This window comes from Elaeis guineensis, chromosome 3 (genome assembly GCF_000442705.2).
Source record: "Elaeis guineensis isolate ETL-2024a chromosome 3, EG11, whole genome shotgun sequence".
NCBI classification, from domain to species: domain Eukaryota; kingdom Viridiplantae; phylum Streptophyta; class Magnoliopsida; order Arecales; family Arecaceae; genus Elaeis; species Elaeis guineensis.
The window spans coordinates 15,595,572-15,621,874 of NC_025995.2; the positions used below are offsets into that span (position 1 = coordinate 15,595,572).

The 26,303-nt window shown below is 37.4% G+C and overlaps 1 protein-coding gene across 1 annotated transcript; it reads left to right on the forward strand.

Moving 5' to 3' along the window:
* On the forward strand, positions 1 to 25,796 carry LOC105032648 (flowering locus K homology domain). Its single transcript, XM_010907148.4, has 7 exons — positions 1 to 141; positions 3,808 to 4,097; positions 17,396 to 17,642; positions 21,842 to 21,990; positions 22,118 to 22,393; positions 22,491 to 22,685; positions 25,248 to 25,796. Exons 2-7 carry the CDS (start codon positions 3,819 to 3,821, stop codon positions 25,422 to 25,424), a joined length of 1,323 nt encoding a protein of 440 aa, XP_010905450.1. The 5' UTR covers positions 1 to 141; positions 3,808 to 3,818; the 3' UTR covers positions 25,425 to 25,796.
* Positions 25,797 to 26,303: the final 507 nt, after the last annotated feature.

Consider the following 26,303-nt stretch of genomic DNA (forward strand, 5'->3'; position numbering starts at 1 on the left):
CCCCCCCCATCCTTTCACTGCGGCTCGTCCCCTTTCTTCCCTAATCCCTACTCCCCGTTCCTCCTCAAAACCCTCGAAATCCCCATTCTCTCCGTTCTCCGCCATCGCCGTCGACGAGAGATCTCCTCCGAAGACCCCCAGGTATGGTCTCCAAGAAAACCCTTTTCTTTGCTTTTTTTATTGCTCTTTCTCTCTCTCTCTTCTCTCTCTCTCGGTTCTCTTCTTTTCTCCTTCTCTATCTGAGAGCTTGCTTGCGTCTCTGAGGTTCGGTGGCAGCTCTTCTTCTGACAGGCCCCTTTTTCTCTACAGCGTGGAGATTTCGTTGTATCTGGGACGGTCTTTTTTGTGCGCCATTGCGGTGTTTGGTGGGATTTCTAGGGTTTTAGGGTCGGGGATTTGGGGTTTTGGACTTTGGAAATCGTAGCTGTTAGATCCTCATCTTCTTTTTCCGGCTATATGGGTGGATTTTTTGTTATCCTCTTGGATTTTTTGTTGTTTTTTCTGCCTTTTATTTGTGGGTTATTATTTTCTACTTCGGTTGTTTTCTTTATAAGTCGTGTTTCTCGGCAAGCAATCTGTGCTTTGGAAAAATGGGGATTTATGATGCGGGCTGATACTTGATTAATTCCATGAGCGACTACTTTTTTGGGCTCAAATAAATGAACGCTGTATATATGTGCTAGTTTATGAATCTTATGGTACAAATAAGACAGTTCTTCAGTGGGCTCTTTGCTTCATGCACTGTTATTACTTACCCAGAATGTGAAATGTGTTTGTGAAATCTGCTTATTATGCTTTTCTTGATGTTTACCATCAGGTTGTTTAGTTCTTTATTACATCCTTTTGGTTAAGCTTGATAAATGGATTGTACTTCTGTGGTGATTGAGTTTGTTTAGATATACCAGCATCACTTGGAACGCGAAGATGCAAGACTAAACTTATAAGTTATTTTACTTCATAGTCCTTGATAGGCACTGTGCGCATTAAGCTTCCAAACCATGATGGTATGAACATAACCTGAATGTAACTAGGTCGGAGTATGCCTATTAGGAATGACAAAGACTTTATGAAATCTATCTGATAGCCAGAGTCTCTGATTATTTGTTTGTGACATTCTTTTTTGAAGAGTTGAACATAGAAAAGAACATGATTTTTGCTGCCTTTAGCATCCAACTGTAAGTGTGATGCAGATTAATCTATCATATGAAACAGGAAAATATGGATCTTAGTAGAAATGACTGTTTCATTTTGAATTGACTTAAATGCTTGTTTGAGGTGAGTCAGCACCAGTCTGTTGTCAAGAAACACTCATTTGATGTGCATGAATGCATTGTATCATCTACTAATTGATAGTATTTTATGATCATATTTCTTTGTTCTCTCTCTTTTTTCTTATTATTCTTATATTTTCTTTAGTGTAGGTGGTCCCCACCATGTATCTAATATGTCTGTAATTTCAACGTTACTTTCATATTTCCTTTTAACTTTCCTTCTAAACATTTAATTATCTAAGATCTGTATAGCTTGTAGGTCCTATAACTGAATCAGATCTATCATTTACCAATACAGGTATTAGGTATTAGGTATCGGTATAAGATGCCCATTGGAAGTAATTGTTGCCTCATTTGACATTGCTTTGCATTTGCAAATTTGATAATATTCCATTCTTGTTGCTCCGAGTAATGGTAATAGGGTGAGCATTGGTGCAAGTACAAGGTTGCTTCAATGTGACCTAAGTGTCATGGGTGCTCGTAAGGTTAAGGTTGTGTACATATAACCCTCCCTCAGACCCCTTAGTGGCAGGATCTTTGTGCATGGAGCTGCCTTTTTTTATGAGTTGTATGATAAGAAACATTATCTATATGAGGTTCTGGACATTAAACTTGGGAAGTAGAGAAAAAGTTTATATACTTGTAAGCAAACAACATTTGTCAGTGCTTTCTCATATGGCATCACCCTTTCTTACTTGGGCAAGGTGGTGGTGGTTTGATTTTAGTTGAAGTTAGTCTTGAGAAGTGGAGTGGATATGGGGTAGAAGGTGGCGATTAGCCCCTCGTTATCTCAAATAAAAAAAAAATGTTGATCTTTTCTAAATCTATCATTTTATTTCCATTACCTTTGGACTAGCAGCTATTCTCATGCTATCAATGTTTTCGGATGTGGCATTTTTGCCTAATTATTTGGGCATGCTAGCATTTCATGCCTGCGGCGCTGTCCGATGGCCTCTCCAATGGCTTTCACTCCCTCCTTTTCTTTCTTTCTCCCGTTCTCTCTGTTTATTTCTCTTTCTCTCTTTTCCTCCTCTCGGTTCACTTCCTTGGCTTGTGTCGGTTCACACTGGTCCGGTCTGGCCGGCACGGGTTTTGGTACCGAGTCCGCGAATCTTGCATTAAGGTTTGGTATTTTGTTGGTGGGGTAGGACTTGGTCCTGTCTTGAACTAGCTCTAAATTACATTGAAATAGGGCGAGGTAGGTTTGAGTTGGAAGATTGATAGGTTTGTCTCCTTTATTTCCTTTGGGTTTTCTCTAAATTTTAAGAAAGGGTGGCTCCTATCTTGCACGTGTTTTATATAAATATGTATATACTAGTAATAGTGCATGTGCACAAAGTAACTCGATGTTTATTTTTTTGTTGGTGTGGGGGGGTTGAGAAGGAATTACAGTGGAGGAAAGGATCCTCATAGTCTTAGAAAATTACTTTGAGCTATCAACTAACAAAATGTAAATTATATTCATTGAAGATAATTTGATATATTTCTGTGGTGAGCTAAGAAGCCCGATGTGATCATTATTTTCATTTAGGTAGGAAAATTTTTCGTGATAATGGTGTATGTTAGCATGGATGGGTCTTGAAGTGCATTATTTGGGATGCATATATCTTATCATACATGCAATGTACATATTGCACCCAAAAATATTTTTAGTGAATTTTCTTAGACATCGGAACACATATACTTTTGGAGAAATCCATCTCAGAATGGGATATTATTGGAATATTTCTGGGGACTAAGATGTTTTGAGAACCTTGGCTATTATGGCTCAGAATTAAGTACACGGATCCTCTATGGTAAACCTACGGCAGAGAATTGTATAGATTGTGAGAGCTCTTAGGGCATGTTCCTTAAGTATTGTCTATATGCATTTCTAATATTTGTGTTTTGATTAGTTGAGAGAGTGCATGACTGCCTCTTGCAATTCCACTTGCTTAGTCTCGTGTTTAGGATATTTTCAGCTCTGAAGAAGATGGACTTCCAGATTAATCTTTACCAGTCTCCATGGCTTTTTAGTTGTAGCCTTTTATAGTATTGTAAGGATTCCTCTAATTTTATTTTAAACCATTGCAGAATTGATTCAATATGGAATCATGAATAGTCATTGACTCAATTGTGTGTATGCTGGTGTACAATAGTACATACTATCTATCTTTATATGGATAGGTAAGCATTTATCCAGGAAGGCTCAATGAGGATCCAATTTATTTAACTCTAAATTCTATTATATGAATGAAACATATTTCTAAAACTATGAATAAATAAGTTTGCTTAAGACTTATCAATGTCTTCAAAAGATTGTTTGGGACAATCAATCATGAAGGATCCTCTTTAGAATGATGAATCTTTTCAGTATTTTAGTATACAAAACTGCCTTTTTTCTGCGTTGTATTTTGCCACTTCAAGCAGGTGATGTTTATTATTATTTTCATTTCATACTTTGACTACTTGAAATGTTGGTCCCTTTTTTTTTTTAATTTTCTGAGTTACTATTTATTATTTTTACGATTTGCTTAAAACCAAACTATTCTTTCAGTGCCCGAGATCATGGATGCACCTGAGGAAAATTTTACTGAAAATGAAGTGATTGAACCCACCGAGAACTCACACAACCAGAAACAAGGACGGGATGAAGATATCGCTGTTGGCAGTGGTGAGAAAAAATGGCCTGGTTGGCCTGGAGAAAGTGTTTTCCGAATACTGATTCCATCTCACAAGGTTGGTGGTATCATTGGTCGTAAAGGAGAATCTATCAAGAAAATGTGTGAGGAATCAAGAGCTCGTATTAAGATTCTAGATGCTCCATCAGGCATACCAGAAAGAGCTGTAAGTTGTTTGATAGAGATAGGTATCCTAATGGGTCCATTGTCTTGTTCATATTTCTTCACTGAGCCTTCTGGGTCATGGGTAGATGTTGTAAAAGAAGATCCTCATTGTTTCATCTTCAAGATTCTTATTTTAACATTCTGAAAATGATGTAGTTTTTGCATCTGCACTGATATGCCCTTATCAACACATGATCCTGTTGCTATATGGAAGGCATGGCTCAATTTGTCAAATATGATTGCTTATGTCTCATTTATCCCTTGATTGTTTTATAAAAATTTTGCTGGCAATTGTAACTTGAGGGATGACACTAATTCAAAATTGAGAAGTGCCACCTGGATTTGATTTAGTGACAGTCCAATTAAGCTTTCATGTGAAAATCCATGTTTTTTAAGTTTTTGCAATTTTCTTACAAATTAAGGTTTTCTAACTATATGAAAGAGGGAAAATGCTCATACAACAACTTGGTGATCTTAAGGGAGAGGGGAGGGGGGTGGAATGGTGTCACCTTGAACATTCCATGTAAGATTCTAAATTTAGCACCTTTCATCACAGTGATTGCAATAAATCTGTGCAGTTTTTCTCCAGACATAAGATTGCAAATTAAATGTCCTAAAAGCATCTAAAATAGAAAAATAATGATCCAGATTGGTTTATATTTCAGTCTTGTGATATATGCTGCATGGATGTCCTATCCAAGAGGCTTCGCATATACTCTGGTTACAAAACTCTGTTGACTAATTAACACTAAAACTCATAGAAACTTCACATGAGGGAGAGTACTTGATTGCCTTGTTTTTCAAAACTTTTCTGTATTATGCTAATGAAATTAGATGTGGTCTACATATTCATCCCTGAATAAAAAAATAGAATTTATGTCTGCAAATAGTAAAAACTGCACTATTACTGATGGAGGGCATGAAGTTTAAATGTTACATGGCTATGTTATCTTGGCCAAAGATGTCAAACAAAGATTATTTAAGAAACAGCAAATAACAAAAGAAATGCCAGCACACCTGTAAAACATTTTGGCTGTATTAGCTATTGAACTTAACACATGCTTCATAAAGAGGTGGTGAATGAAGTCGAAAATAGGGAAATTCGATTGCAGATGACACTGCATTGTTTCATATTGGAAGTTTTGGGATAAGATTGCTCTTGACAGATGATATACATGGAATGAGTGAATTTTTAAAATGTTAAATTATATTAAAGTTCTGGCAATAAAACATGTCAAGTTATAAGTAAGGTTCTGGCAATAAAGTGTGACACTCGTAAAAGTTTGGAGATACATCCATCTAAAAGGAAGCGAAAGCATGAATCATACTTGATTGTGTGAATAATCTTGTGTTTTACATGTATTTCTGTTTTAGGCAAGTGCTCCAACAATTAAGTGGTGAGCAAATATTTTGAGTATGAAAATAGCTTTCAAGAGAAATGTTAAATGTTAAAGCTTAAATTATCTGCAATAAACACTTGGAAGTTCTGCTAATTCTGTATGCATAGCAAATTAGCTAGAAAAGATACAATCTGTTGGGATGTATGTTTGTGGCTGGAGAAAAAGCTGAACTTGTGCATCCAATGGATGGTTTTTAATGATGAATGTGTAAGGATTGATAATTTAAGGTTGCAGTCTCATTAATATTGAAGGCAAATTTTATATTTTAGGTTGGGATCATAATATAATGTTTGTAACCTTGTTGAAAAGATAACTTTTCCATTGAAGTTCATTAATATGCCTGGGTCAATGCTTTAGCTTAATGCTATACCATGCATACGTATAGCTTTGCTCACTTTATGTGCTGGGATGGCCACTAGTATAGTTGTGACATTGGCGTGTCTGTGTAAAAAAAGATTTGGTCTCTCCTCTCTCTGTCGCTTCCATTCTTTTTCCATGGTCTCAAATCCCAGTGGTATATCATGTGGGAGATTGGGACAAGGTGTTGTCCTAAGTATTGGGACAGAACTATCCTGCCATTGTCTTAACATCTCAATGGACATATCTTGGGACATCCCCTATCCAAGTGTTGGGATGGGCGGGACAGCGGGATGCCCCATTCCATGGGCAATTTAGGATAGTCCAGTCCTATGGGGCCCCCCTCATGTTTCTCAATCCTCCTCCCATGGCCACCCTTACTTTGCCCATGGTTGCCCCTACCTCACCTCTCATCTCTCTCTCTCTCTCTCTCTCTCTCTCATGATGTCTGCCTTTCTCCTGCAATATTTGCCTTTGCCTTGTGTTCCATGTCCAACATTGACACACCTCCATCACCTCAAGGCTCCAGGGTTTGACTTCTTGGCCATCCCCACTCCATGGGAGGCCAAGGCAGATATGGGAAGCTAACGTGGAGGTAGGCATCAGAGGTGGGGTGGACATGGGAAGTGGAGGGAAAGCAATCATGTGAAATAGCCTATTGGCAATGTTTGCAAAAATGGGAGGGAATAGAGTTGGGAAGCGGGTGAAACTGAAAACCATTAAGAGGGAGAAGGCAGAACTGAAGTCATTTGTTTTGCAAACATAACATGCTGATGTGCATCTCTGGATCTCTGGTGATGTCAGTGTGTTATGAAATTGCATGGAGGTATATTATTTCCCTTAAAAACTATTTTTGGTGATAATTTATTGGGGCCCTTTTCTCTTGATGTAGCTATATATTAAGGGCATTGCCAGTCAGTTATATAGTTGAAACAGAAATACTATTTGGTGAATGCTTGGTATGCATTCTTATAGACTTTCTTTACATTCATTAGGTTCTGATCAACATATTTTCCGATCAACATATTAAAATAAATCTTACAAGTCTAGATATAATGCAGCTACTCTCTTTTTTGTATGATGAAGCCTAGTGCCAAGGTTTGCTGTCATTATCTTAGGATGATACCGTACTTAATCATGTAGAATACTGATACTTGGAACAATCAAGCATACTGGTTCGATACCGGTACACCTTTTTTATCTTTTTATTTGGAGTATTATTTTAAGGTTTATGGATGTTTAAATTACAATTTTAAGGGTATTTTAATGCTAGTTTATGTCATATTGGTTTCGAGAGACCATATGTTTGCTTAATGAATGCAATTGTAATGATTAACATAGACAATGCATGTATTTTAAGGTTTATGTCTGTTTAAATTACAATTTTAAGGGTATTTTGATGTTAGTTTATATCATATTGGTTTCAAGAGACCATATGTTTGCTTAATGAATGCAATTGTAATGATTAACATAGACAATGCATATCTTTGATCTTGAAAATGCATATATTAAATCGAATCGAACTACAAAATAAGGCCCAACATCTAGTTCCTTGTGGATTGTCTATGCAACTTGTAGAAATCATGATCTTGTTCATAGTTAGGGTCTTGGATCTGACTTCAACCCCTGGATCCCATAATTTGAGCCTTTTGGATAGCCACCCTGATCCTAGTCCTCTGTCTGACACTGGGTTGGCCACCCCATCTGAGAGAAGATTGTGGAAGTGAAATCTAGCATATAATCTGGTCAGATTTTGGAGGGTAGTAGCTACTCAAATATGTGCCTCAGACTTAGGATATCTATATGGGTCAAACCTTGTTTGTGCAGAGTAGGGATTCGATGTATAGTGATGATCCAAATATGTCCAGGGACCCTACTTTGTGTGCTGTATTATACGTGGCAATGACGTGTCCTGAACCACCTTGAGGGATCCGTCTCCTGTATGCTATTGTATCTTTGCAGGCTCTAGGTTGTGCATCATGGTTCGATCTTGTGTGGCATGAGTGATCTGTGACTCATCGATGAATAGACTAAGGTCAGGTGGTTGTGAGTTGTATGCACTGAAACTGCATGCATTATTACTCGAACTATCATTATCATCATCTCTCATATCACGAGATGTAGGCAATTGGTCATCCAAGGGCTCAGTGGTATCAGAATATGAGTGAACAGGCTCATCAGCACTCTCCAATGGATCTGCGGTCCTTTCTTTGTTCCCTTTTTTGCTGCTTTAAAATTGCTTATTTTTTCTTGCTTCCCTTGCTTGCCTAGCTTTTTTTGGTGGCTTGACTAAGCCCCCCAACTTGATTGGTCCTTGCTCCTTGACTGGACCAAGCCCAATGGTGACCTATTCTAAGCACCTCCCTATGATATCTTTGGAAGGATGTCTAGACGTAGACCTTTGCAATGATAATTGGTTCCCCTTGGACTCTGGGGTTGCTCAGTCGGTTGTTACGTGGTGTGACTCGCTCTGTCCATTGCTTTGCATTCACCCCAACATCCCTTGCGATGAACCTAATTGGTTGAGAAGTTGATCCTGACTCATCAAGCTTTGGTTGCTATTACCCTCAAACCGACATAGTATTGGACACATGTCATCATGTACAAAGTCATTTTGAAGTAGATCATCATACTTCAGCTCCACATGCTCTTGGATGTACTTCAATCCAAGCCTTAAATTGTACCCAATTCAATCTCCTTTGTCTTACATGGCTCCTCTATTTTTTTTTCTGTTTTAAAGAGAAGGTTGGCTAGTAGTGCTCAAAGTCACTGGAGGAAATCATTTTAGAGGATCTGAGTGGCTAACCTCTTGAGGTTTTTTTGATCACAGCCTCAAATGGAACCACCATTCAATTGCAAATGCAGTCAAGTAAATGACAGATTACACACTATTTATCATAAAATATTAGATCAGTTAGAATCGCTGTCCGAAAATACCTAGATTCATATTGTTTTTGTTTGCTGCAGCTCCCATCCTGTCAAAGCTGTGGGAGCCTTTTCTAAAAGTTTTGGTCTGTGAAACGCACGAAATATTATTATATATCTGTTTGAATTGACCAAGTAATGTTCCATTTCCCATTAAAGTTAACTTATCTCCTCCAGAAATCTGGCAACAATGACTGATCAGGCTTCATCTTGTAGATGATATCACATAGGGTAGTCAACAGTTCCTTATCCATGTTCATTCCTAGGACACTATATTGGAACTTTGGCTTTAGGTAGTAAGCTGTTAAGACATGTTATTGATATAATTAGCGAACAAATTATTGCGGTTGAATTTTATTTTATAAGAATAAACAAGTATTGAGCATTGCACTTGATTACCTGTTAGATGCAACTCCCTACCCATCTGGTAATTCCTCCTTTGCTCAATGATATCAATATATTCATTTTGGATCCGCTTTCATGATCTTGGCCTTGGGAGCTATCATCATATAACATAAGATGCTCATTCGAGGATACCTCTCGCTATCCACAACCTTGAGCACTTCATAATGTCACAAGAAATTCTTCTAGATTCAAAGAAATATTGATCCTGGTGTAGTTTAATTTTTGCAAAATATAATGGTGATTTTGAGTCAAATGATGTTCCACATGGATGTGGTTGATTTTAGATGTGACTAGCCTAGTGTGTAGAGTCATGATTCACTGTTTTATTAGGTATGCCTGACCCAATCAGTTAATCATATGTTGATAGCTCCATGTTGCTTATTGCTAGATCATAGAGCAACATAATGCCATTTGAGCATTGCAAATCTAGTGTATCTCATGTAGCCTCCTGGGATCGCTTTTTGAAAATCTATTGTTTCTTGGCTCTTTTTTTTTTTTACTTACATTTATGGTGTTGACCTTAAAACTTTCATGAATAAAATTCTTAAGTAGAATGTTACTTCTTTGTTTGTTAAGAATGTAGCTGCCCACAACACATTAATTTCTAATGCTTGAAAAACATGCTGGCATAGAAAATTCTTTGTACCAAATTTTCACCTATTTTAATGCCATCCATGTATCGTTTAGGAGGCTTTGCCACTTTAAAAATGGTGTTTTTTTCTCAGTTTAACATTGTATCCTGTCACGCTCTAGTCTTATGGTTTTTATGATGCAACTGGTACTGTGAGTATAATCTCAGCACTTCTTAGCTAGATAAACGTCAGCTTTTCTTAAAGAAAGATATGCTATATTTTGGGTTGACTATGAATAAATTAATATGGCATACCACCTTTTGCTGGCCTAATGATTATGACAAGGCACCATTTCAGTATATAGCTAAATTATAAATTCAACATGCAATAGTCATTACATGGAGAATTTTGATCCTTATCTCAGTTAATCTCCTGGTGATGTATACAAATCTACTGTACTTTGCAAGCTTAGAGGTTACAACTTAGAGCATGCACTTGTAAGAATTTACTAATGCATCGTAACTTTTCGACAAGAATGATTAATATGTTTTGAAATCAGGTTTGACAGATGGGCTGGAGGTTCGTCTCCAGACAACTTTTGTTCCAGGTTGTAGAATAAAAATATCATTATTTGTAACTCCTGTAATACTATTAGATTAGGACATCTCAATCATGTGGCCATTCAATGTTCTTTTTAGACCAAATTCTGAAAGGAATGATTGCTTCTTATTCATAAAGAACATTTTATGTGACTAAGTCATTTTAAATTTTTTCTTTTAGTTATTAAGATTTCTTGAACAACAACATCCTAAGCCTTCTTCCATCAAGATTGTGTTGGATATGGATCCTTACCGGAACTCTATGAAGCATGGTATGGATATGAATTTATGATACAATATGGACATGCTAGTACAGCAAACCTTGAAAGTAGGACATGATAAGGCTGAGATGTGACAATGATTTATACATGGATGAGAAAATGCATCTATAAAGAATAGCGGGTCATCAAAATAGTGGAGTCCATATTTCATACAGCTGAATTAACATCCACATACTCCATTATTGCTCATCATTTTGAGTCTGGATATCAGAATCAAGCCCATACACCGCAACTGATACTCCACCCAATAATATTAACTATCCAGATGCTAAAAGTAGCCATTCATCAGTAAAAAGGCTAACGTCCATCGAGACATAAAAGAAAAATAAAGCCATCCCTTCATTCTTGGAGGTATTGTGGAAGTATCATAGCAAATCTGGGAAGTATTCAGAGCCTTTCGGAATTTCAAAAAGTTGGATACTTTAAATGTGTGTCCAACGCATATCCAGAGGTACCTGGCGAGTAAACATTATCCAATGCCATTTGATGTGGACATGATATGCGATTTGGAGTATCCATGCTTTCTTATTGTAACTATTAGGTCTCCATAGATGAACTTATTAGAGATCTACTACAAGCTATTTTAAGGGATATAACAAAAACGGACCAATGGAGTAGCAGTGTTCTGGGACTGGCTACAGTTGGTAAAACAATAAAAGAACACTTGTACTAAACTCAGTCACAATACCATACTGTTGCGATAAATATTGTCTTGGTGTCAACAGCCTTGTTTATTCTGTTTTACTAAATTTTGCATCAACTGTTAAATCAGGGTAGAACAATTGAAACACATCCATATGTAACTCACATGACCACACTGTTACGATAAATACCACCTTGGCCTCAACATCCTTTTAAATTCTATTAAACACTAGGTTGACTATTAAATTGTGCTTCATCAAATACACCACCACCACCACCTATGCCCAATTAAGTTAATGTCCATCCTTTCTCTCTGTACTACATTACCCTGTGCCTCTTCCCCTGATAGATTTTCATCACTTTCATGGTATATCGTCAAAGCATCTGTATCTACATGTTAAAACCTTATTTTTATGATTGCAACTTTTAGGCTTCTTGGTTTCTCTCATTATATTTCACTTTTGGTGCATAAGGAATCAATTGAGGGCTTAAACTTTCATCTCCATAGATTATCCTCATTTTTTTTTACATTCATTCTTAATGTGTGCTATTATTGCTCAACAACTAACTCTGGCTAGCCTAGATAATTGCATTATAAAATCTCTGTTTGAGTCTCATTTCCCTGTTTATGGTATCCTAATATCACCCTGAAATGTCATTTGGCACCCTTTTTGATATATCCTTGCATATAACTCCATTTTATGGCATGGTAGATTTAAATTAAATGGAAATATTCACTTTCGCATGCCGCTTATCCATTAATTCTGTACTGCAATATTTGTGGTTTACATTTCATTGCAGCTGTGCTATATATGTTTCTGATTGGTTCTACTTAGTTTTGCTCTTCTTTTCTAACTTGAGTTAATTGATCTCAACTTCAGTTTGATTCAGTAGCTCAATGCCAAACCTTGTGCTATCATGTCGTATTGCATCTGATATTAGGTAGTTTTTAGAATAGGGTGCCACTTCATGCCATTTGAAATTGTTACAGAGATAATGAGGTTGCAAAAACATGTTTGCTTCTGAACTTTAATGTGAGTGATATTTCGCAGCAACTGGTTGTATCTAGGGTATGGCTTAAGCGGATGCATTTTTGTTTCAGTTGTACACTTGTTTCCAGAAAATTCTTGAAATGAAGTCCCATGGTGTGTCATGTTAATGGACTAGATAATAAACATTTTAAAAGACTGTAGATGACCAAGGGGTGCCTAGAGCCTAACTACTAGTTGGATGTCTAGGGAACTCAGGGATCATGGCAGTGGAAAGATGCCGAATTGGCAGCAATACATAGTCCATAAATAATACAATACATATCAAATGTAACAAGAAAATGGAAGTGGCAACTTGGTAGTATCCATTGTTAATTTGTAATCCATCTCATTGTCCATAATCTATATTCTAACAAGGTGGCTCTCTTATAAACCATTAATGATTATAGGATTTAATGCTAAGCTGGGTTGTGGAGGGAAAATCAGAGAGTAAACATTGTAAAATTTATTGATTTGACATAAAAATCCAGGTTTGACTGGAAACCAGAAGAAGCTAAAAATCCTTCAAGGTTTTTGAACATGAATTAATCCTAGAGCTGCCCATTTCCACTATATATAACATGGAATTATAATAGGCTTAATTAGTGTGATTGTAGTGGAAAAGCATTATTGAGGTGTTGTGTATTGAAGCCAGACTGGAAGATTCAGAAGTGAATTCTAGATGATAACAGTCAGACTACTGATGCCGCATGGCTTGATATGCTGAGCAATTATAGAGGTACATGCTCAAAAGTTGAATTTTTTGATTTTTTGGTGATGAGGATGCTAAGATAGATGTATGGTAATACTTGGAAGGATGATTGATCAAATGAGTAAACTAGAGGAAACCTAAGAATTGTTGTGATGAAGTTCTAGAGTATAGAGTAGGATGGTTTAGCCATACCTTCTCCTCTTCATAAATTCTTTCTAAATATTTATTTATCTGAAACTGCCAAAGTGGAGCTGAAATTGCTGATAACCCTGAAACCATGAAAACTAACAATCATCTGACTGGGGTGAAAATAGAACTGCATTGTGTACCTCTCTTCAAGGCATCGAGATGCATGGGTTTTTCTTGCTATTTTTAGCAAGAGATATACATGGTTTGTTTCTTCCTTTTCTTCTATTTGTGAATTGGAGCTTGTTGATATATTAAGTTATTGTCTTTTTGCTACCTCTGCTTAGTCATTATCTTAATAGTTGCTTATACCACACTCTTGCTAGATGGAAAGGGTTATGGATTTGATAAATGTTTTGCTCTATTATTTGCCATATAACTTTATAGAGTTCAGGAAGAGTAGTTTCTAACCATCTTAAAGTATTTGTATGCAATCTTATGTTTTTGGTAGTGAATTGCCTTCTCTACTAAATTTGGTTTCTTTCTTCTGTCATAAAGGATCGGGTATAAATGAGTGGATTGAAGTTCTTCAAATACGTCTTGTTGTATATGGAATTCTCTTACAGTTTGGCTGTATTTTAAAGGAGGTTGTGATATGCTTTGGGGACTGCATATTGCTTATCCAGATTCGTAGACATATTTAAAAAATAACTAGAAATTAGAAGAAAACAAAACAAAGTGGAAAAGGTAGATTGAAAGACATTTATGGTTTGAGGACCTATTTTAATTTAACTACTTTTGAGTGAAAAGGAGTGGGAAGATCCAACTGAAATCAATAAATTAGATCGAGACATTAGGGGATGTACCATCTAAGACTTGAAATCCAGACCTTCTCGCAACATGAGGGATATTGGGATTTGGGGCATCACTTAGTTGACGTATTTCATTAACATGAGCTCACTAGAAAGTAAATTCACAAGTTGTTCCTATAAATTATGTACCAATTTTTTATTTTCAAATTTTGAACTGAAGTTGGCATATGATTTGCCGACTTCAATTCAACATTTGGAAACAAAAAAAAAAGAAACAGGAAATAGAAAGAGTTCAAAGGAGAGAAAGGAAAGGGGTGGGGCGAGGGCCGCCTTGGCGAACCCTAACCTTAAGCTGAGAGCACTTGTGAGAGAGAGGGAGGGAGGAAACCATTTACCAGACCATGCGAGTGGCCGCTCGTGGTCGGGGGGGTGTTTGTGAACGATGGTGAGGGAGTGTCTCTCGAAATCCTGAGTGGAGGGCACAGGGATTCATTGTGATAGGCAAGCGAGGGGAAGGGGAGTGGGGTTTAATATGCAAATTGGGGCCGTCTCGAAATTAGTAACTGAATCATGCTGATCCTCGACTAGTCTGGTTTGATATGCTCCAAACCGGCCGTTTTGGCACAGTTCAGCATTTCTTGGATCATAGTGCAGGTAGAACACACCCTCTAATTTTATCAAATTATAAATGATTGATCCACTGTTCATAATAAATAAATCAAGAATTAGTGAAACTTCATGTTGTGATTTAGGTGTACCAATCAAAATCCTTGTCTTGCTCCACATAACATGAGACTGCTGCATAGAACATTCCAGACTTAGGTAGGTGTAGATGAGTCATTGCACATGTGCTACTGCAGCAAACCCACATTTATGGGCTTTTTAGTTGGTTGGATCCTAAGCAGGGAGGCCAGCCTGTATGTAGGAGTTGCTTAGGTGGTGAAACCTTAGTTGGGGGTCTGAAGGCTTCCTAAGCTTGTGTCCAGTTGGTCCAAGTGAGCATCTATTAGAATAAGGTAAATGGAAATGTGGATTAAGAATGGCGCATATTGGACACTATTGCGCCAGTACTATTTAATAGGAATTTGTTTCAGGCAGGATTCTTGGGATTAAACATTATATTCTTGCCACATGATTGTCTATGGTGAGTTACATGAAGCTCTGATATTTCCCCTTTCCCAAATGCCATTGAATCATGACATTGATTATCTGCAAAATCTTTCACTATAATTTATTAACACCCGCTATTCATAACCTTGTTCTATGTTATAGTGTGAAATAAGAGTGCATTATCAGAAAGGCAGAGTGCATTTCTACCAACTTTAGTCTGTCCAACTTTGCGGACATTGCACCCAGCTGGCAAATGCTAGTTGCTTAAAATGGTTTATGTACAATTTTTGGATATGAGAAAAAAATTCTGCTTTGTCCTTTTTTACATTGGGGACAGGTTTTAGCGGCCTTAAGATTTGCTGTTAATTATAGTGTGATAATTTTCCTGCAAATTAGCAAGCAAAATGGTTAGTTTAAAGTTGTGCTTGTTTTATCTGCGCAAAAATGTGGAGTTCATAAAGCTTTATTGCATTTGTAAGTGGGTGACTGAGTGCATCAAAATATTGGGTGGATGGGTTTGTTCTAAGGGAAAGGACTTGTTGCTAGCTATCTTGGGCTTCTCTTTTGTTTTGATAGGCTAGTGTGTTAGTCTGGAATCTTGTTATGATGGTGAATTTGGCTGGTTGGAAGAAGGGATATCTATTATTTGGCAGATCTGTATTCACTAAAGCTACCTTTTTGTCAATTTCTTTTGAAATTCAATTAAAAAATCATTTCAGCAGCAAAGCATTTGAAAAAAGTTTTTAGAGCCTTTCCTTCAGAGAACAATTAAGAAAAGAAAATTCTGTTTATTGGACCGACCATGCTTTGTGATTCTTTTGAAGCTTCAGAACCTAGTTCTCTTTTGAACTCCTAAATGTCTTTGTTGTGTGGCATTACTTGAAGCTTATCTTTGATGTTTGGGTTAGTCATTTCATATGGTTAAGTCTTTCTGGTGATTATCCTTCTTGGGGAAGCTTGGTTTCTATGAAAAAGAAAATCCATATCTTTAAAGAAAACTTGAATCTAGTACAGAAGCTTTCTGTCTAAATGTGGTGCATATGGTTTTGAAATGAGTTACTTTGGGTAAGAATAAAGGATTTCTGTTCATCTGTCAAAACTGGCTGCAGATTTGTTTGATGGGTGCTCTTCTTAGCTTCTTGGTTGATCTTGTGTAGCTAGTTTGGTTGGCTGCTGATTTGATCTCTGCCCCTTTCTGCTATAACCAATTTTGGTAGAATATCTTGTTTTATTCTTTTGATCCTTAAAAGTGCTTATTTGTTTTCTAATCTGATTTAAAAAGTTAATTGATACATATAAATACCTTGATTTTTACCTAACCAATAAGCTTTACCTCATCTAAGGCCAGCTTTATGAACTAAGCAGTGGTCTGTTATATTTTGAGAGTATTTTTATGATTTAGTTGTAGCATGATGTCGCTTCTTTTTATTGATGTTAATTTTCTAGCTTTATCAATGAGAGTTGCCTGTCCTGAAATCCAAGAAAGCCAGTTGTTAGGGACTCAGTTTGACTGGCTCCAGAGTCCACCCTATTTTTATTCTTTGAATGAGGAACAATCTGTTTCTAGTATTGCTTCAGATAGCTGCTTCTTAGGAGATTCTCCCCCTTTTTGTTTCTTTGAAAGCATGAATATTTATCCCTGCCTATCTACTGCTTCATTTCATTTGAATTACTTCTGTTTTTACCTTAATGTGGCACACAGTTTAATTGAAATGTCCATTCTATTCCATGTCCTGAGCTTGTTGTTATGTTATATAATGGTGCTCTTTGTACTTTTTTTTTTTTTTGCTATGTGAATGATTGTATGTATAGCATGGCACTATCATGAAAGCATTACTTATTTCCAATGTATGGGTTGTCCTAAGTTGCTAGTGTTTAAGGATTAGATTGGGCTAACTGATTCTGCAACTCATCTGAAGCATGTCTTTACTCATTCGTGTATGACTTCATCAATGGTTACATTCAACTTTGCTGTTGGAAGTTGTAATCATTTACGCATGATCTTTGCTATTGATTTCCCCCACCTAAGCACTTTTACATCTGCATATATGCTCCCAATTAATGTATTAGTGGTTGATTTTGAAAAATTTATGTGATTTTCCATGTAATTCCTAGTTATATGTTTTATCTCCGTATGATATCTGAGGCTATGTTATTGTTTCTGATTATTATTGTCTTAATGAGGACATGCAAACAATTAGACGTTCCAATAATCCACAATTTTTTTTTTTTTGACAAATGCACGTGTTGTTGAACACTTACACCTAAATTTTTTGAATTATTTTTTTATTTGTTTCTGAAGCTGATTGTTTGCTGTTTACTTGTTAAAGGTAATGATTTCAGCAAAGGAAGAGCCAGATGCACCAATTTCTCCTGCAATGGATGGCCTACTCAGGGTTCATAAACGCACAATAGATGGTTTAGATGGGGAATCTACTCATGCTTCCCAAAACACTGGCAACATGGTGTCAACACGACTACTTGTTGCAGCCACACAAGCAGGTAGCTTGATTGGAAAACAAGGAGCAACCATAAAATCAATTCAAGAGGCTTCCAGCACTACTGTTCGTGTTCTCGGTAAACTGTCCATTTTTTATTATTTTATACCACCAGTTGTTTGATGAGTGACTGCATCTTGGAGTGCTTTTACTTTTTTTTTCCCTAAAATTTTCTAGTAATGGTTCATTTGCATTAGTTCTGCAATGTGCCCACCCAATTTTCCATTAGAATACCTATGTTTTAATGCAAAGAAAGACTTAAATTGAAATATTTCATAACTCCATTTAGCGCTGTTATGTTGTGATGGCCATATTTAATGATGCTAGACCAGAAATTTTGCTTTCTGACACCATCATTCCCAATCAATTTATGATGATAACCCCATTACTTCCAAAACTTCTGCATAAACGTTTACTCTGTCAAAATAGAACTCATTTGTACCATATAGAACATGGTTCGTTGAACTACCTTAATTAGACGGTTCGGGGCATGCTGAATTGTACCGACGGCTAACTGGTGTGGTTTGGGCATTTGATTTAGAATGTTGGCAAAAATAGAGTGAGGGAGAAGGAAAGAGAGGAAGATAGAGAGTGAGGATGAGAGGAAAGTAGAGGGAAAGGCCGGCGGTGATCCGTCGAGGTCTGTGGAGCTCTATAGTCTTTGCGAGATATAAGAAGAGAGAGAGATGGAAAGAGAGAGGGAGGGGGGAGGGAGAGAAGCAGAATGAGGGGAAGGTGGTGGGGAGGCCGTCGGGTGGCTGCCGTATGGCACAAAATCACCCCACGGCCGCCATGGGTTTGAAACAGGGCGAACCTCTATTTCGTCATGCTTTTTAAAAATACGATAAATAATGAAGCTGGTAATGGGTTTGTCATTTTCTCTCGTGGAGGACCGCGGAGTCTGAGAAGCCTCACAGCCTTTCGATGGCTTCTACGGCCCTCCGATGGCCATCGCCAGCCTTCCTTCCCTCCTCTCTCTCTCTCTCTCTCTCTTTCTGGTTTATCTCTCTTTTTATGTCAGTTCAAATCCGGTACGGTTTAGTATGGGCCGTATTAACTCGTACCATCGGTCGGCTGGCACGAGGTTTGGTTTTGAGTCAGCGATCTTTGATATAGAATCTTAATGTCAGATTTGACTTATGTTGTAGGCCACAAGCAACCTATTTGCAATGCTTTTAGATTTATGCATGATTATCAAAAAAAAAAGAAAGAATTGACATAATAAATCCCAAGTACCAGTGGTTAGATCAGTTGCTTCCAACAATTAGTGCTTGCTCGTAATATCCTTGATGACAAAAACTCAATTAGAGAAAGTTATCTATGTTTGCATATGCAGCTATATAAGCATGTTCCGGTCCCTGGTTGTCTTGATAGGCTGCAAGGCCGTACCTTGGTCACCTAGGAAGCTGCATAGGCCCAGGTGGACCACATTTGCAGCTCCAATGATATGTGGGGCAGGTATAATTGACTTGGGTGCTATGCAATACCTCACCTCCTGCTTATGCTCCACCTGCATTCCTCTTTATCTTTTCCTCTTCCTTTCTCTTTCCTCCTCTCTTGGTTCTCCTTTTCATTCTCCTTCCCCTCCATTCCCCTTTTCTTCCTTCATTGCCTCTTCTTCCTTTTCTCTCCCACTTCTTTCTACCTCCTCTGTTTCTTCTTCTCTTTATTCTCCGTCCTCTCTACCCTCTTCCTGCTCATCTATTGCTCCTTCTTCCTTGATCTCCCTTAGCCTTCTCCACTTATTTTTTCCTCCCTTATCTAACTTTTTTGCCCTGGCAGTAGCCTATGTGCCTGCATGTAATTGAGTGTGTATGAAGTTCCATGCTGCTTTTTAAGTAGCCTTTAAGAAGAAGATCCTAGTAAGTTCTAATTGATAAAATGTTAAATTTTGAAGAGGTGGTGGGCACCTTGTTGTGTCATGGCAATATCTAGTCTTGATCTTCTCAATGTTAGTGCATATGTCTTCATAAAGAAGATCCAACAAGGAAAGTAGCGAAAATGAACAGTTCAGCTTTACAACATGGATATCTTGTAGGATGCCAACCAAAGAAAATCTCAAATAATATAATATATAATATCGGGGAGGTTATAGAGCCTTGAATGCTCTAAGTTCTGAAGTATACTACTTTAATCCATATCCATATAAATATAAAGTTGAAGGATTTGATGCAAAATTTGTTAATCCAAATAGTTCCATAGAAAGATGTGAAGCATACCAGTTTGATCCATAACTATATAAATATAAAGTTGAAGGATTAGCTGTGAAATGTATGATTGACATAACTCCATAGAAAGAAGCGAAGCGGTTCATGCAAGCGGATTACCAACTCGATTGTGAATGAAATGAATAGCACCAAGAAGTTTGCATTGTGTATGGACTTAAAAAGGAGATATGCTGCATCCCATTTTAATTATGAACAGTTCTATACCATATTCAATGGAAGTTTGGTTTACATACCTGAGATAATGCTCTAGTGTTGTACCTTCTTGAAAATTTGAGAAAAAGCATGTGTCTGTCAAATATATATGTGAAATTGTCATAATTAAAAATGGTTGTGCAGTCTCCTGCTTCATGAATCTCATCAATATGTTTACTTGAAACCCACTTTTAACTAAAATTCTGTTTATATAGTAACATGATGGGTGATCAATTTTCAGGATGTCTTTCATACCAATGAAATCTATATTTTAGCTCACTAAATAAATGTAGTACCCGTTTTTCACAACTAGGTATTTCATTTCCTTCAATCCTTGCAAAATTATATTTTAAGGTAACTGTTGAAGGGTGGTGTTTGTCCTGCACTGCCTGCTCATCATGTCAACCATTGCCTAAATTGTTGCTTTCATAATGCAATTCGTTCAACTATGGTGCAGTTAACCAAGATCTAATGGTTTAGAAACTTGACTCTTTTCATCCTTATAACTTCATCAAAAGTTAGTGCTTCAGGAGATGACGATTGATCAAGATTTCCTATTTCTTATGCTTGATCGAATTAGAGGGGAGGACCATTGGCATTTGGTGGCCAGAGGGAGCTGTGCCATTCATCTTGGGGGAAGAAACTCTCAAGAGGCAAATCTACCAGGCCTACTTCACATCCCTATTGCAATGCAAAAGATTTTTTCTTCATTTCCAATTTCTTGTCTCTATAATATTTTTTTTTAACAGTGTCCCTTTGCCTTATTTTTTTAAAAAAATTCCTAGATCTATTCTTGTACAAGTCATGAGATTAAATAAATTCTGTTTCTTTTGAATTGTCTTGGTTATATATTTTTTCATTTATTTAAGAATTCATTCATAGTATCTTTTATGTTAAAATTTTTTTGCTGCATCCTCTTCTAATCCCTCCTTTCTTCTACCTTAGCTTGAGACTCGCCGCCCCCCCTCTTTTTTTTTTTTGGGTTTTGAAAAAAAAAACTTGCTTGACAGATAAATCATGCATCCTACCAACTCTGTATCTTATGTTAAGCCCGACCTACATCGTTGATCCATTCCCTTTCAGCTTAAGTTTTTTGGCCTAGTGGTTGGTTAATATGGTATGAGAGCTTATGCTCTTGTTCGCATGTTCTTGTTGTTGGTGGGGTGGGGTTATGGTTGCTTATGCAAATGAAGGATGGTCTTCAGTTTCATGTTTACTAAACCTGTACCAGTACTTTGTCAACATATATTTGTTGGCCAAAAAATAATGATGTATTTATTTCGCACTCCTTAAATGAGGTTTATCTTTCAGTTCTTTATTCAACATGACTGATACTTAAATACTTTTTATAAACAACAAAAATTCTTCAATCATTTATAATTAATTAATTATTATAACTAGAAGTTCGGTAGAACTACATAGTTTCTTGTCTTAATTTAATGTTGAACAACCAAATGCGGTTCTAGGTTTTACACTTTGTCAGCTATTTTTCTTTTGCCACAGTTATTTGCAACGTGATGTAAATTCCATTTTCTCAATTAACACTTGGGTGTTGGCATATATTCTAGCTCATTTAGCTATGACATTAATTCCTTCAAGTCCATTGAATTTGATTGGGGTTCCAGATATTTGCTTCAACTCAGATGTTTATTTTGCTAATATTTCTGGTGCCATGGTTTGCTTTCTCCTCATGCATGGCAGTTGCATTACTCTTGTCGTATTTATAATGTAAAATTATCGTTTTGTTAATTATAGAACTTGTTACAGGAAGTCAATCTGTATATTGTAAATTTTCCTCAGTTAACTTATCTTTGTTGACTGGGAGTTCCTTTGTTATAAATGGTTTGAATTTCTACAGATGACCTGCCACCTTTTGCATTACATGAAGACAGAGTTGTGGAGATACAAGGACCACCCGCTGGAGTGCATAAAGCTGTAGAACTAATTGCTTCTCATTTACGGAAGTTTCTAGTTGATCGTAGTGTACTTCCTCTATTTGAGATGCATGTAAGTTGTTTTTTTCATCTTTTATACATACAAATGTAGATGCAGAGAATTGGTGTATAATAACTTGGATTTGTGCTAGTCAAGCAAGTTGTGACATTACAAAAAGGTGATTGGATCAATTTTACAGATGTCCAGGCCTAATTCACATATGGAACAGAACATGCCTCCAGCTCAACCTTGGGGTCATCCTCAAGGCCTTCCTCCAAATGCTGGTGTTTCAGCTTATGGTGGCAATCCTCAATTCATGCCCCCACGGCCACAGGATAATTATTATCTGCCACCTGACCTCCCTCCTATGGAAAAACAACCTCACCATGGTATATCAACATTTGGACGAGAGGCACCACCACCCATGTCGATGCATCCATCAGCTAATCAACACTCCCAGCCCCTTGTCTCTCAGGTTTATTTTGTAATTAGAATCTGCAGTCTTTGAATTGCTGCATTTCAAAGATGTGCTGAGCTTTAAATAATGGGTTGTGGTGGTCGGTCTCTGACAGGTCACACGTCGCATGCAAATTCCACTTTCTTATGCTGATGCTGTAATTGGGACAGCTGGTGCAAGTATCAGCTACATCCGTCGTGCGAGCGGGGCAACCATTACAATACAAGAAACTCGAGGTGTTCCTGGAGAAATGACTGTTGAGATCAATGGAAGTGCTGCACAAGTTCAAACTGCTGAGCAGTTGATAAAGGTATGATTTTATTTTCACTCAGAATTTACTGTGATATGCGTTTTAGTGGTCGTAATTTGAGAAATGTTGTTATGTATGTCATCATCATTCTTTTCTGAATGCTAGATCTTTAGTAATGAAAAACCACATTATTTACAAGTAGTAACTTGTCACTGACTCAGCATTTTTATTCTTTTTGTTTGCTTATTTCCCATTTTAGGTTGGTTAGACAACTCTATTTTTACTTCTTATATTCATCTTGAATTAAAATGTTGTTTGATAACCTGTGTGTGCAGTGGAGCCAAATGACTACTGTTATTTCATGTTTTACAGTAACTAACATGTACATGGATCTTTGATGTGATACATGGATATTAGAAAGTTAAATTTCTGCATGTGGCCAAGAATACTGTGGAACATAGATAAAAAACCATTAGCAAGAATAAGGTGAGAATATCTGCTTGTGCATAAGAATGTGCTAATCAAGGTAAATATGTAAAGCAGAAATTCTATCCAGCACATAATATTCAATATGACTGCCTGTGATGATGAATGCTTAGCTTCATTAGTCACATAATCAACTAAAGACTGTACTCTTTTAGTTTTATCACTCATCACGTTCCTCTGCATGTTTGATGACTTATAGTTTAGAAGTATAGCTGTGGTCCACTGCCAAAAGTTAAGGGTCACCTGAATTATCTCCCATTGTTAGCATTATATATTTTTTTCGATACTCCGTATATATCATTCTAATTGTTGTAGTATCAGTGTATCTTGCTGTTCAGAAAATGATAATATATGTTCCATGTGTTGACTTTCTAGTTGCCATTGCTTGCATTGAAATATTCATTTTTTGTCAATTGATGATGTGAATTGCTAAGCATGTTTTAGTTATACCATGTGCTAGAATTCCATAATGCATCCGCAGGCACATGCAAGAGTGCACTTATTTTGATACAAAGTGTATTACTAGTAATTGCTAGTGACTTTTGAGTATAAAAGAACCTCACTTTGGGGAAGTTTGAGGTTTAGATGAAAGATAAGAAGTCGATGCATCACAATAATTTTGGGAGCTGGTTTAGATATGAAAGATTGGACTTTAATTCTAGCATGAACATGAAGGCTAGGCATAAGTCCTGCCATTGAAGTGAGCATAGCAGGGGTGTGAAGAGATTGTTGCCTTGCCTTTTTTTTCCCCTTCCTTTTTGGTTCGAGTGTGGAGGGGATTGTACAGAATGAGGTTAACCCCATTAAAACCTCAAAAAGGTCATACCACTTGCATCAGCTTGGGCAATATGGTAAGCTTGGGAGAGGGAAGAATCCTTCCAGGTTATGGTCTGCTGCAAAGTATTGGCAGTATCGAGCAGGAACTTGGCAATCTGCTTGTCCTCTCAAAAGAAATATGAGGATGGAACTTGTGAAGGGAGGATCTGAAATGGCAGATATCTTGAATTTGTGGATGATTGGAGTCCCCATGACCATTTAACCAGCAGATAAACTGTTTGACTCACTCTCAACCCATACATCAGAGGTGTGTAGTTCCATCCCAGCCACTGAAAGGCCTTTGTGTGGAGCTCTTAGTTTGAGGAACTGTTCTATCAGAAGAAGGATCACTGCAGCAGCTAAAATTCTCCGAAAACACAATCACAAATCACAGAAGCTCCAGCTTCACCAATGGGGCAAACCAAACTATGAAAGTTTATCTTTATAGTTTACACTACCTGGCTGAGGGGGAGGGTGGGCCTTCGTGCAATGAAGGTTGTTCCATTGTGATCTGAGTGTTTTATGGCTTTGAAACATGGAAACAACCTCTTTGCACCAGGGTTTAAGTCTGCTTAGTGCTTACAGATGACCCTCCCCAGACCCTGCAATGGGGGGAGCCTTGTGCGTTGGGATATGCTATTTATCTGGCTGAGGGGGGAGACAAAGCGACAAGATGTTGATGAAGATGGTGCAGTAGTGTCTGGGTGGGCTCTCTAGATACCAGGTGAGTGTTGTAGGCTGGATGCGACTTTGTTGACAAACCAAACCTTGGAAACAAGGAAGTGAATCCCATGAACAATCCGACTGGTCATGCTTCATTCACCTTGAAAAACCTAGCATTTCTGTTATTCCAGATTTATCAAAGTTGGCCACCAAGGAGTTCCTCATGCGATCTTCCTCCCCAATAGGAATTTGGATAATGAAGGCCCCACTCATGAGCGTTTATGAATGACATACCAGAAAAGTCTGATCTTTTGGCTACCAAACAAACACTGATTTATATAGACTCACATCTAACTGGAAACACAAATTATACATAAACTCCTACGGCTAAAAAGAAATTAGGAGTTTTCTATTAATGATTATTCTGTCCGTCGATGTTAATATGCACTTCTTGAAACTTTATTTATGCATGTTCGGCTCCCATTATGTTAATATGCGTCGTCATACACAAAGGCAACCTCTTTCCCACTGTTATTGATTGAGAGTGAAATTACTTCTTATGTTGTTTAATTCATCGTTGATTTATTTTACATACCTTAGACTGCTTGTATTCCTCTGGGCTTCTGTTTTTGCTGATCGTTGTTACTTCTGTTGCAGAATTTCATGGCTGAAGCTGCTGCTCCAGCACAGAACACCGTGGCGCCTGTTGATCAGGGTTATAATTCTTACTCAGCACATGGGTCCATGTATACTTCTCCTCCAGTCAATGCAGGACCGGCTACGCATGCTGGTGGAGGATATGGATCTACTTATGGAGCAAACTATGGATATTAGGAAAACGAGAGGCTGGCCAAATTAACAGTAAGTTTAGTGCGAACTTACCCCAAAAAGGGATAGGATGATTATGGCAGAGAAACTTGTGATGCAGGTCATGAGATGCTTGCTACTGCACCTGCCTGTGACCAAAGATATGCTCTCTGTACATTTAGCGAGTCTTTAAGATTTAGCTTGAGATGCTTCCGTTTTGTTTCATTTATTACTTAAAGGGAATGCTCTTGCAATTAGTGTGATGCCCATTCTGCTGTAGTTCCCTTGTTTAACTAGTGTTTGGTGATTGAATAGCTGGGCCAGGTTTCAGTTCAGTGATATTGAGAGTTTGAGTACTCTGAATCAATAATATTATTTGGCATGTGATGTTAGGTACAACTGATATCAGAGACGGTCTGTGCTGGCTACAAGGTGAACGTATATTTGAAGTTTTTTTTTGGTTTGTCTTCTTTTCTACATCTATGATGTAATAGCCTCTCTAAGATGGATGGTAGGTAAACTAGCAACATATTTTCACCATATGAAAAGCTGCTGCTTGTCAATTTTGGTAATGAATACATGTTTGCCGCTCTTGGTCGGTCGGATTTTAAAGTGTCGATTAAGAGCTTGAAAATGTTGTCGGTATTTCCCGGACATCGAGACGTCGCAGTAGAAGGGGATTTCTTTTATTGAAAGAATGCTTGTCTGGTTTGCCAGGCAAGGTATAGGACGTGATGGGCCTTTTTCACGAGGCAAATTGGCAATTTGTTAGAGCAAGGACTCGTTGATGGGGACATAAAAAATCATCATGATGTTAATGATATTTACATATTAGAACGCTTGATATGGATGGCAGAGTTTAAGAATTTATTGACCCTTGGCTCCTGATTGATAGGGGATCCGTGC

Bases quoted from the DNA above. Each gene is read 5' to 3' on its own strand.
- LOC105032648 (XM_010907148.4), top strand. From the start codon at position 3,819: ATGGATGCACCTGAGGAAAATTTTACTGAAAATGAAGTGATTGAACCC. The intron at 4,098-17,395 runs GTAAGTTGTTTG...TACTTGTTAAAG, and splicing joins CAGGCATACCAGAAAGAGCT to GTAATGATTTCAGCAAAGGA. The intron at 22,686-25,247 runs GTATGATTTTAT...CTTCTGTTGCAG, and splicing joins CTGCTGAGCAGTTGATAAAG to AATTTCATGGCTGAAGCTGC.